This window comes from Platalea leucorodia (assembly GCF_965183815.1).
Source record: "Platalea leucorodia genome assembly, chromosome: 5".
Lineage (NCBI taxonomy): Eukaryota > Metazoa > Chordata > Aves > Pelecaniformes > Threskiornithidae > Platalea > Platalea leucorodia.
Window position 1 is genome coordinate 26,994,001 of NC_138827.1, and position 13,568 is coordinate 27,007,568.

A 13,568-nucleotide genomic window follows, 5' to 3' on the forward strand; every position below is an offset into this window, starting at 1 on the left:
GCAAAGATCCTGTTGTAAATCTAGTATATAACAAGTTGTACATCAGATTATTTGCTATAGATACGTGTGTTTTTCAGTTTTTCCTCTTGGCAGTTCTAAGTTTGCCACTTCCACTTTTGCCCCAAAACGCTGTGTGCTGGAAAGCATTCCAGCAGATCATCTACTAAATTAAAAAAAAAAAAAAATCAGCTTAGTATAATTTCTTTAAATCTTGCATTGAGCAGAGATTCTTAGTACAAGTAGCAGAAAAGAATGTTTATTTTACTGCACTCACCTCTACAGCAGCAGTCAAAAGTTGTAGAAGAAAAATACCATAGCCTAAATCTCTCTCCAGACAAGTTTGTTACACAGAGCTGTTCGGGGCAACATCTGACATTTGGCTAGAAAAAGCACATGTAGATACGCAAGCCTCAAATCATCAAAACCATACCAACAATTTAATATATTTTTTTTAATTGTACAAAAGTGTCCCCCCCCCAAATTATTCAAACGTTAACAACTGATCCACTTAATACAAAACCAGTTCCTCTAGGCAAAACAGTAGAGGAATGTACCTTTCATTTTTAATTAAACATTATCATAGAAAATTATAATATGTATGGATTTGACTAATTATTATTCTAAATGGTGTTTTGTCCTAGTTTCCTAGGCAATCTCTCCACACCTTTGATACGCCACAGCGCACTTCCAATACACATGTATAAAGCTGTCTACACGAGTCCTTTAGAAACAAATAGTACTGTTTAGTTTCAGCTGTACTGAGTTAAACAACATTGAAATTATGTATAAACCATCAAGGACATTCAAAATCCTGAAGCCTGTGTGAAACAAAGTGATTCCAAATCAGTCTGTCCCCAACCTGAGCGGAAGGTGCCTTAAAGGCAGTTCATCCAGAAAACAACGCGGAGGCACTGGATTTCAGCCCGTATCAGACCCTTCTGCAAATTCCTCCTGTGCCCTTCTTGACAAGCACCTACTGGTCCCTCACCCTGCTGAATCCAGTGAATCGTGTTCTTAGGCAGACAAGTAAATCGGCAACCCAGAGTGTCTTCCCATCCTCTCTCACTCAGTCTTCAGGCTCCACATCACTTAACTCTTCCCTAATATTCAGAAACAGGCTTCCTTTACAGCAAATTGATATACAAACAATGCATTTTTGACTACTGTCATGAACATGAGAAGGCTACAGAATGTACATGGCTCAGAGACCTCATTTCAAAGTCAGGGAGCCATCTAACCTCAGCAAAGGAAACAAATCCAGAGTCATAATCATTTGCTGCTTCCACCTGCTTAAGGGGGAAGGGATTTACCATGGCTCTGGAAAACCTCTTTTAGGAACAAGGGCTTTACAGTGCTAGGGAGGCAGAGCTGTGAGCCTGGTAGCTCTAACATCATCATAAAGCGAGGCAGGGGACTAATCCCCTTCCTCTAGCTGTTGTGACTGCTCAGTGACTAAGTGTCACTCTACCCTCATATTAACTAACACTCTCCTCAGAAATGAAAATAGCACTGCCTGCTACTCAGCTCTTCTCCAGCCCATTTACTGTTTAGAATATACAGATTGGTCTCTGCTTGTTTCTTCTGGGGAAGAAGATGGTTGGCCAGGTTCACGAACCACCCCTGAATCCTGACTGTCAGCTTCAGTAGCTGAAATAAAAATGAAGAATAGAAAAAGGTCAGAGTCAAAGACAAACAAACAAGCCAAAAACCCCAAACCCTGTATTTCAGTTTGCATTGCACCTAGTATCAATCACAATTCCAGAGGTAAATTCTCAATACAAAATGACTTTTGTCAATCCAGTTTGTTTTTCAACCCAGTTAATTCAACGGTGCTTGACATCAAGAGCTGCAGCTCTCCGAAATGAGATACTACACTTCAGACAGCAGTTGATTGTTTCAGCCATGCTTAAAGAAATGTAGCAAGAGTGCTTCAAGATGGCAAGTGTTGAAGCTGCATTGGAATGGAAGTATGAGGCAGATTCTTCTGCCCACTTAACCACAGTGAATCTATATCATGCCTTTTTAACACTCCTGTGAATTCTCAAAGGCCTTGACAGACTACATAATCCCTTCTTCAAATCCAGCTAGGGATTTTCATTTTATAAAGTATTTACTTGCCAATTTGCATGAAAAGCTCCCTCATTTCCTCACAGGCAACTTGGGTTTTTGTTTGTTCTTCTGTGGCTTGCTCTTTTAGAAAACCAACAATCTGCAATCAGACTCTATCCTCAGATGCTGTACTGGCTGTTTTACTGGACATACCTTGTGTTTGTTTGGTCAAATCTCCATAACATTACTAGTCAATACTGCATGAAATTGTGTAACAACATGGCCTATACTTCACATCACCGATGTAAACCTAACGGGCATCAGTCATTCAACTGCAGTCAGCTCTTGACTCAACCCTTTCTGGCAGCAGCTTCTAGCCTTTGAAAATCTTTTTCAGACAGGACTTGGTTTTTTTTTTGTTTGTTTGTCTTCATCTCAGATTCCCTTCAGGGCAGAGATCACAGACATTTCTTCTCACTAGTTGTCCCCTGCTAGAGTTTTCTATATCCATTTTCCTGCAACAGTTTTGCCAGAAAGCCCATTTCACCTCAATTTTGGAGGTCTCTCTGGAGGAAGGATGTTCCCAAGTCTAATTGCAGGTTTGAATCAGTTCCTGTCTTGGGAAAAAAGACATGGTGCAATCCTAACACATCCCTATGCACTAAATGTTACAGCTTTTCTCTTTTTTCAAGCATCTTGAATGCCAGAATCAAAGAATTATTAGTTTCACTGTAGCTTCCCTGCACATCTGCATCTTCTGCTGGCAGGCTATTTTGTATGTGACCTCATGCAGAAGTATCCCCCCTCACTGGGTCACAATTGCAAATTCCTGCATATCCCAGAGTACAAATGCTATGTAGTGGAATTAATTTGTACTTTCTCCATAGTACTAAGACAACTGGATTGTTCTCTGAGCAGCGCAATGCATGATGCATTGTTTCCTATGGCGTCGTGCCTGGGTTGTGATTTCCCTAGTGTGTAATAAGGGCTGAGGTCATTAGATGGCATTTTGCTCTCTGGGGGGGGTGCTCTCATGACCTCCCTTCTCTATCCAGTTTCCTGTTTTCATGATTGTTTGGCCAGTACAACTTCACTTTACCAACACAGGACTGGATTTCCTCTCTTTTCCTGGCGCAAAACCACTACTTCTCCCCATGTCCCCCATGTTTGTCTGCTACTCCCAGTTCCTTCCCATTCCCACACACTCCAACAGATTAGCTGCAGCTCCCTACAGGTTCTCTGCCAGTGCAGTATCCCCCAGATCTTTTGTCCCCTCCAAATCACAAAACCGATTAATCTTCACATACGCTTTCTGGTTTGCCTGCCAGCCTTCAGTTTCCTCTCTTCCCCTCAAACTCAGCCCATACTCTTTCACTTCCAGCACACCAGTATCTCCTACACGCTGCATTAAAGTCCTAATGCCTTTGTCAGTATCTTAAAATAACTTTACATTTCTACGATGTCCTGTAGACCCCCCACACTGCCATATCCTTCATATTCCCCTTGTCCACCACATCTCTTGCTTACTTTTCTTTGGCTTTCCAGCCAGACAAAAAGCAGGTATGCTCTGACTGCTCTGAAGATATGTTCCCACTGCTGGGCTGACTGGCAGGCACTTGGTTGTTGGCCAAGGTACACACACGTCAGTCAGGAACTGAGTGCAAGCTGACAGCCAGCCAAACACCACGACATGGCTGCAAATAAACCATTTTGTGGGAGGCATCTGTTTCCCTTGCAGATCAATATTGTGTAGGCCTGTGATCACAACAGATATGTTTGGCTGAAAATAACTAATGGGTTGAAAAGTTATGAGAGGACTGACATTAACAGAAAATGAGACTGCACGAGCCTTATGTTATTGGGAAACGGGGCCAAAAAACTCCCAACTTATATTTTGTCCCACATAAACACCATCAACATCTTTTCAATTCAAATGAGATAATTGCACTCCTCTATCTCTCCTCCCTTTTACACAAGAGATTTGATTTTTCACTGGGTGATTATTATAATCTGTTTCATAAACAGATTAACAATTTTTTATTCTTGTGTTCAAGAAGAGAAATAAAGTTGTATTTATTTATCTGCATTTTCAAAAAGAATTTAAAATAAAACTGGCTGTTCACTCATCCAGTGCTAGTGGTTAATTCTCTGAGCAGCTCTACCCTCTTGTGGTCACAGCTAGCTGCAGCCAAATGAAAAACTTGCAAATATAATCACAAATATGTCCACATGTGGGCACAATACATGAAAGGGACCCAAAAGAGAGGGGCACAAAGATTTATGCCAGAAATTTAAAATCCTGTGAGATTCAATAAAACAACTTGAGATTTTGAAGATTCAATCTTCCATTTACAGCAATTAAAATGTAGGATTTTCAGATGCGCAAGAAATTTCATATTGTTCATGCTAAGTGTTAGTCTGCATTTTTTTTAACATTTTGTCTAAATTGCAACAGAGCCAAATCATTTTAAAATATGTCCCACAAACTAGCTATTTAGAAAAATATTTTCATTTTGAGAACATCGGCAGATCATATTCTGGAATGGCTCTGAGTCCTAGGGCCTCCAACATCTGCATGAGATTGAGGTGCTTGTCAGCTGGAAAGGCCAAGCATGTCAGGCTGCTTTCCCTAAGTCAGCCCTGCCTAGAGCTGTAGAAGCTGGCAATCTGTCCTGGGACTTCAGGATCTCATTCCTGGCTCCATCACAGTGACCTGTGAAACCCTGAAAACCAGCTAGAATCAGGGTCTCTTGAGGCTTCCACGTCTGTGGTTAGGTATTGAAACCAGGTTAAAACTGAATCTCCCAGGGTTCATCTCATACTTCCTTACCATGTGCTTCCTTGGTTGTTTCAGCCAACATGTTCAGTGAAAGGGGAGGTGGAATGTAATGAATCCCTGGCAGAAAACTTGGTGGGATGAAGTGAGGCAGAGGAGTGTAGTATCCTTGGTGGAACTCTCCACTTCCATCTGGAATCTGTGGAAACACATGAAGCAAAGCATCCTCCATCTAAAGACTCTCTCCAGGACACATCTGCAGTATCAATTTCCGTTTCAATTTTTACCTGTGAAAATTACATTTTTTGTCCATTTTGTGGCCATATGCTGCCACATCTGTGCACATATTGGCACAGGCAAAGCCTGTGCATAGTGTAACATGCTGAAACTGACAAGTAGCAGCTTCTCAGATCATGCCTCAGCTGAAACTGACCTTCTAAGTCCTTGTCTTCTGTCCTGGCATCTCATTAGAGCAGTTGGTTTAAACCATGAGCAGCTCACCTTCACCACTGACCTGGTGCACTTGCCACTGAACAAGCCTGGAAGTCTTCATGCAACAGAGAGGCAACCTAGGAAAATGCTCCTTGCCTGCTAGTCATGGATTCTCCCCTGAGGCCAGTGAAGTGAGTGGCTCTACCTACACTGAGGGGCTGGTGTGCACCCTGGTCTTCTGTGATCACCAGACCTGTTAGAGCAGGATAAAACTCATTCCATGTGCAAGGAGAGATTTCCATCCCTCATAAACACCAGCATCAGAGAAACAGGAGCATTTCTCTCTTGGATCTGGCCATGCACCCTGGTACAGAGAGAGCTCATATGAGATCTTTCCATCTGTTTCAGGACAGTTAAAAATTAAGTTCAAAATGGCATACAGTGATGGTCTAGACAAGGCATTTCCCAGCCTTTGCATATCCAGCCCACCAGAACTCAGGCTGCTGCTAGCCACCCTCTTTCTCAATAACCCCTAAAATGTGACAGGGAATTTCTATGCAAGCATAATAAATCCAGTAGTCTTGAGGCAGATCACTGTACCTCAACATGAACTGATGAATTGTATTCAATGCAGACAGAATGACGCATGGCAGCTGGAAATCTGATAATGTGCCCAACTGTGGTACAAAAACTGGACACCACCAGTTGAAACCAACATGACCGACAGCACTGGAAGGAACTGGGAGTGCCTACACACACCATTACAACTGACAGGCAATTTAGCATCTTGTTTCTTACCATGTCTGTGTGGTTTGAAGGTGTGGGCCCTATGATCCTAAACATAATTTTTCATCTGAAACTTCTGTTAACCAGAACAATTTTCCACTGCTTTTGAAAAAACAAATGTCTCAAAACAGAAATATCCGACCATGCTGATTCGCTTCCTTGCAGAAGCTGATTTTCCCCCGTTCTTCTTTGCAGCTGTGGTGCCTTGGCCAAGCCCTGACACTCTCCCTCCCCATTAGATTTGTCCTGCATGGAAGAAGAGGAACCTCCCAATGCACATTCTGTGCCACCTACCCTGGCACAACATGACCACATTGAGTGTCCAACTGCCATCATTCCAAAAGGCTGTTGCAGATGTTAGCAGGACATATAAGCCCCAAAACACTTCACAAAATCTGGCCCCTTGCAAGTGCATGGATTTGCTCTCCTGGATTCAGGTCAGACTATACATTACCATTTGCTAATGTTTTCTTCAGCATAATATATCAAAATGCTGTGAAGTAACTGATAAGCAAGGCGACTTTTCATGGGTACTTTAACAGCAAGAAGGCAGCTAAAAGTGAAGACAGCAGTATTTCCAGAGATAATTAAAAGACCGCTACTTACTGACACAGAAGCTGCATTCCCTGGCCCATAGTTGCTAGGAATGTGTCGGAAACCTCTCTGAAGTGATATCCCTGGAGGTGATGGTGCTCCCCTACAGCTTGACTGATTGATGGCAAATCCCATGGGAAATGGGTGGTAAGGATATACCCCAGAACACCCAGGGTACACTTTTGGAGGTTCTCTGTCCAGGTATTCTGGGTTGACCACGTATTCTGGAGGAAAAGCAGGGTGAGCTAGGAAACAATGAGAAAAGAACAAATAAAAGCACCCATGTAATTCTATGGAGTTCAGTAGAAATAGGTGCAGGACCAAATTCCACTCTCAGGCAGGAGAATCTGGCCCTTTGGTTTCATGCTTAGCTCCTCATGAATTTATTTTGTGACTGTTTAAGGAACTAAGGAACGGTGCAGCAGGTGATACTGTAATGCAGAATGATCTGTGTTCTTTCCTGCCTTGTGCATTGTGAAGCTAGTCCTTAGTAAAGCACGGGCTGCAGAATATTATTCTTTCAGTACATCAGCAACAGCAAAACAACCTACCTTAAGACTTTTAACTCTAGCAGAACTTAAAACAAAAAACTACAGAAATAATAAGAGTTCTAACTTTAGTCCTATCTGTCACTTCTTAATTTACAGACAAAGGCTCAGTTTTAGGGACATACACAGGCAATTTCACACCAGGAATCAGTTACTTCCTTTGTTTTTTATCTTGCATCTGGAATCTTATATGGCCTCTCTGAAGTTTTAAAAAAAGAGAGTGGTTATTTGAATACGAATAGGGTCTGTCTTGTCTGCACATCCTCCCGTTGGTAGTGAAATGGAAGAATTTGCTTTGAGAGTAGGTCAACTTCTGGAGTACTAGAATTACATGATTTGCCCCTAACCTTTTTTTTTAAATTGGTCAGCAGGTTAAAAATGTTATTAAGGGAAGGACTGACAGGCACATGTACAGCTAGTGCCATCCATAACCATCATTTTCTTAGGAAACAGAGCTAAAAAAAATGGGAACAGTTATTGACAGATTAGGTGGGAACTAGAGATGTCTGAAATGACTCTTTCCTCTGGGCTTCTCAGAATAGCATTTTGTCTTGCAGGCTGTCAACTCTCCAGAGGCTGAGACTAATGACTACTTCAGTCAGTAGGGATTTCTGTAAAATTACTATAGTAAATAGTAATAGTATGAAGTTACTGTAATAAATAGTAATAAACTAGACAAGTCACATGAAAGACTCTATTAAAGGAAGCAATTTAAGAGGTGACAGACCATACAACTGTTCCACCTGCAAAATCTATGCTCTGCTCTTAAATACCAAATGCACTTTTACACCAAGTGATCCCAGCCAAGTTCAGTCTTTGCTACAGGAATTAAGGCCAAAAGGTCTCTTTCTTTTACAGTGCTATCATAAAATGCTTGCTTCAGGCAACTGCAGCAGTAACTTCCCCATTTACCTTCCATCACTGAGTTTTTTAGCATTTTTGTTGCTGCAGGCTTGTGCCTATGAATTTATAAACAGTGAGACAGCACTCGGAGAAACACGCACGAGCACCTGCAGTGCACAGTGGATCACACTTTGGTTTCCCTCTCAGACTAATTTCCCTCTCAGAGAAAAGCCACTTGCTTAAGCTTCAACTTTGCAATGAGCGGCGAGGCTGAGCACATTGCTTCTGCCGCTGCAGAGCCGCGTGACCTGCATTGCAGACCCTGCAAAAGGGAAAATAAGTGCAGGGTTGCACATTCAACATGCAAGTTGAGTACCTGTGTCCAACGAGGAAGGAAAGGGGAGAGACAGCAGGGATGGCTCTCCAGGGAGCTGGAGCTTGAGGAATCAGCAGGGGCAAACTGCACAAGTGGCAGTGTTTGATGGGAGGAAGAGGAGGATGAATGCGGAAAGAAAGATGGCAGGACAGGGGAAGAGGCTTTGGGGACAGGCCCTTACCGTAGTCCCAGAAGGGAGGGCCGCTGGGAGGTGGCGGTGGCCCCCTGTATGCCATGCCTTTGCCGTTGCTGCCGGTGGGCTGGGTGCCCTTCATCCCTTCATGGCTGCTCTGCTCAGGGGCTCCAGCTGCCCCGACGGCCACCCCAAGGCCTTCGCCTGGGGGAGCGGGCGCTGTGTCTGCCCCAGCCGGGGGGTCAGGCACCTGCTGCCTCAGGGCCTTCTGGGCCGCCATGATCTTCTGGCGCTCGGTGATGAGGGCGCACTTGTCGCACAGGCAGAGCTTCCAGCGGCAGTGGCCAGCATGGCCCTTCACCGGCACCACGAAGCCGTGGTTACGGCAGCGGGAGCACTTGGGGGTCCGCAGTGCTGCCTTCGCTGCCACTGCTGCGGCCTCCTCGGGCTCCATGACACACCAGTCCTGGCTAACCACCCTGGCAGGGCTGGGCTGGCTCCTCAGGGCTCTTATATAGGGCATGGCCACTGCCACCCCAGCATGTAGCAACCTGGGCAGGCGGGGCAGGAGAGCCCATGGCAGCGGGTGGGGAATGCCCTGCTCTGGGGAGCCTGCGGCACAGGAGCCGCCTTGGCCCCGCAGGCCTCCCCTCCCTCAGCCAGGCATGGCTGTACCTGCCCGCCTCCCCCTGCAGCCCTCTGGTGCGGGCTGGAGCCAGACCTCGGCCATGGGGGCTGGAGGAAGAGAGGGAGCGGGGACTGTGTCTGCAAGAGCAGGGGGAAACGTGCTGCACATTTTCGTACATTTCCCTGTGCTGGTGCATGCAGAGATGGAGAGTTTTGGACGGGCGGGGTGTCCCTTACAGTACTGCCTTAAGCGATAGTTTTCCCTTTTGGCGCTTTAACATCCACACTCACTTTCACACCTCTCATGTATTCGCTTTTAATATGCACAGGATTTCAGTTCTGTTTTGTTTCCAATTTGCAGCATGCTTCTCTTGATCAGGAGGAGTGACTGCCTCAGCAGAAAAAGAAGTTTCATCATTCTGTTTTTCAAAACAAGGTACTAAGATGAAGGCGGAAAGCATATGTCATTTGAAAGACCCGTCTCCTTTTCTCGGAACTCCTTATTCTCTGGAAACAAAGACAGGCTTTCAATTAGAAATACAGGAATGCTCCAGTTCCAGTATTGCTTAGAAAGCACTTGTTATTTGTTACTGCTGGTAGCTACAAAACCATGGTTTACACAGTAGCCCATTTCCAGGAGAAAACTCTCCACTTTGCAATATAAGGCATGACACTGCTGATTTTTCTTACATACGCAATAGCTAATTCTGTTTTAAAATCCTGAGATGCCAATAGCTTCTTCTACATTAAAGAGAATACCATAAAAATAAACCACCAAATAGTTGTGAAGTTTTTTACCAATTAGTTTCAAGAGAACCAGGTAACATCTATCTGCTGCTCTGAAACAATTCTAATACGCAAGAGAGTATGTTTCACAGCAGCCTTGCAGAAGCCCTTCCCTTTGAGCAAACCTTCCTGCAAGACTTGGGTGCACCCCTCAACATCGGGGGGGGGAGGGGGGGGAGGGGGCGAGGCCCTGGCATAGCAGGCCTGTTAAGAGATTTGGCAACAGTCTGGTTTGCCTTAGCAGTGAGCAGCCAGCCCTTGTGCCCTGCAAGCCCCAGGGCTCAGCCTAGATTCAGGCTTCTCACTTTGCAAAAGACCCAGCAGGGCTTTGCATCTGAGTCCTGCAGGTTTCTGGTAGGATTTAATCTCCTGGGGAGATGTTTTCCTAAGTGCAAAACGGGCATACAAGCCCAGACTTGCTCTCGAAAACAATTCAGACCCAAATCCTCAAATGCGCACAGTCCCTAGACCACCCAGCACAGCAGCAATCCCAGCCTGCAGATTTTGCTATCCCAGTTGCAGACTTGAGTCTTCGGTAGCTGCTTTTTGTTAGGGGCTCTCAGTGATGCTTTTGCACCCATGCATTCAGGGATCCTGTGAAGGAGCAAGGACAAGTCTGCGCAGGCACACAGCAGGTCACGTAGGAGAGACCACTGCAGTGCTCTGTAGAAACTGGCTGCCGGATTGCATGCACAGCAGCTCCTTTTGTGAGTGGGAGGCAGCAAAGCACACATGCAAATGTAATCAGCTCCCTGTCCTCCGCTGCAGACCATTTTCCCCAGAAGACTTCTAAAGCGCTGTCTAGAAAGCCAGCTTCATGTGCATGGGCATGTGTGCGTTGTGGCTAAATATCTTTGAAAATTTGACCTGAAAATGTTACCATTTCTTCCTAGTTCAGAGAGGCACTTGGTTGATAGGCCTTCAATAGAAGCTACTCTTAAATGCAGTCTCGAAATGCTGCTCACTTGTGCCAGGGCCTTGATGTTCCCGTAATCGTTCTGAACATTGACTCTGTATTAAATATAGACAGATAATATATTCCTAATTTTATGCTCCGTATTTTTGCTGTATATTGAGGATGTGCATATTTAGCTGCAGAATGAAAGAGGATGGATGACACATTTTAAAAAACTATAATTATATCTTTCCGTAGATACACAATCTGTGTTCATTTGGATACTTAAACAGTGGAGGAGAAAGGTAGGCTATGTACATTTTCCCCAGTAATTTTCTATTCTGAGTCACATAATACTACTATTTGAGACATTTACTCAAACATACTTAAATTTATCTCTCCTCTTTCTCGAAAAAGGTGTACCAGGCATGGACTGCAACAGTTTCTCTGTTAATAAACCATGTCTTTCAAAGTCATGTGGATTTTTCTTTTGAACAATTTTCACCTAAGCATTCAGGATTTATTATACTCTCCATATAGTTTGTTTCAAACATAACTAGACTTGCTTTTTATAGAGAAGTGAACATTTTCTTTTGCTTGTGGGGTAAATATTTATTTCTGCAGACAGTTCAAAGAATTACCCTATTCCAATCCTGTTACGTGTTTATATATACATTTGATTTAGCTTATCACGCACCATTAGCAAGACCATCCCACAGAGAAGACAGAACAATTTCAAAATAAATTTTTGGAATGAGATTGTATGTGGATGCAGCTTCATGTCTATTATCATTTTCTCCTTTATTCATATTTGAAAGAAAATGAGGCGCAATAAAGACTCTCTTCTCTGAAATTTACTCAGTTCACTCTAGCATTTTATGTAACATATGGTGGGACTGTAACATAAAGTGCGTACAGGGAGAGTTCTGTATTAAAATAGCATTTATAAGAATTATTATCTTGCCAAATTGAAAGGAAAGCAACCTGCTGATTTCATGTTATTGAAATCAATAGCAATAATGTCTACTTCTTTCCAACTTCTGAATCGTATAAAGTGTGTGGTTTTGGTATGCAGTTTGCTTTGTACGTGAAACAGTGAAGAACAACAATGATTTAGCTAAAAGGGAACAAATCAAAAGACTGTCTGCCTTTAAACTGAATAGCAGAAAATTGGGTTTTGTTTTTTTCCTCCTTCTCAGACTTTTCAGCTAACATTTTACATAGTAAATGTTTTTTGGCAAGGAAATTGTTCTGCTTACATCTGACATTTCACAGAGCAATAGCAACATAATCAAGAAATTTGTTCAGTCTGAGATCTCCATTAACAAATATTTGCAAACTTGGTTCAAAATAAATGTTTTCTTATGCATAACAATCAAGAATATCTTTTGAATTTTTAAGACATTACACAGGAAGATAAAATCCTCTCTTCAAAAATTATCTTAGTAGTTTGGAAGTGTCCATTATGTACTGCCAAAAGTCATTATATAAAATTTGATATAGTGTTATTAGCTCTTCTACATTATAATTGATTAGTCCCATGTTTATGGCTATCAGTTACGGTATACTCAACATGAGGACATTTACTTGCACAGGCAGAACAGCCCCAGGAGGACTAGCCAGGCTTCAGATGCTCCCCACCACTCCACACCCAGCCCCCTTCTGTTATCCAGTCTGAACAAATACCTTGACTCCACCTGTGGATTGGTAACTGATCTCCTGGCATCACTCACTTTTGGGTTTACAGTGGCTTCCTGCATTGGTTGATAAGCTTGCAGATTAACTTCTGATCCCTTACTCAAGTCAGTTCTGGCCCACAGGCTGGCAAGGAATCTTCTCTAAACTGCCAAGGAACATCAGTACTCCCTTCCCTGTCTTGTTGCTGGAAAGAAGCTGTTTTCACCTCCTTACATGTCCCTGGTGGAATAGTTCATTAAAATATAGCTTGGTTATCTCAACACTGTTCTGCAGTTATATATGTCTCTTCTGTCCATCTACATGGCTAGAAAAACAGGCTTCCTTCCCCTCCTGTCTAGATTAGGATACTGCAGTATTCTTTCCTCTGAACTCCACATGTGCAATCTTTTCCCACTCTTACACACTCAGGAGCCTTCAGCGAGGATTGTTCTGGATTACATTGTGCATCCCTTTGCCTTCCTCCCACTTCTCTTTTGCATTAGTTACATCCTGCTTCTCTTGCCTTTCACAAGGGAAGAAAATCCCTTTCACATTTCATCCCTGTCATATCTATCAGCTCATGTTCACTGACAAGATGTGGACTCCCACCTTCACCTGGCCCAGAATATCATTTTACTAAGTAGCATTGATAACACACCTTCATGCTTTCTTCTGTAGTCATCCTCATATTTAGAAGCTCCTTATAAAAACCATCAAAGACTTTAAAACATCCTCTGACTGGCATGCATGACAAAATCTCCCTTTCACTGTTGAGCTAACATTACTGCATATCCATCAATGCTATCTGTCGCAGAATTGCAAGGTTCAGCTACCTGCTGACATGCTTATGAGGTTGTCTAATCCTGCCCAAAGCAAGCCTACGTGACAGTGAATAAAGTCCTTTGAGTCGCTTCTGTAGACTATATTTTCCACCTTTCTAAGCACTGTGAATTTGTACGTAGCAAACATTTTTCTTAAATGTGAGGAAACGTGCAGTATAGAAACAGTTCAGTATGATTACATCCTATCTACCTTAAGATCTGAAA

At 43.3% G+C, this 13,568-nt stretch overlaps 1 protein-coding gene across 1 annotated transcript; it reads right to left on the bottom strand.

Moving 5' to 3' along the window:
* Window positions 1-1,540: 1,540 nt before the first annotated feature.
* DMRTB1 (DMRT like family B with proline rich C-terminal 1) lies at window positions 1,541-8,991 on the bottom strand (the record flags this gene model as incomplete). The annotated part of the gene is made up of 4 exons (XM_082311866.1): window positions 1,541-1,647; window positions 4,880-5,024; window positions 6,650-6,882; window positions 8,586-8,991. 4 exons carry the CDS (start codon window positions 8,989-8,991, stop codon window positions 1,541-1,543), a joined length of 891 nt encoding a protein of 296 aa, XP_082167992.1.
* Window positions 8,992-13,568: the final 4,577 nt, after the last annotated feature.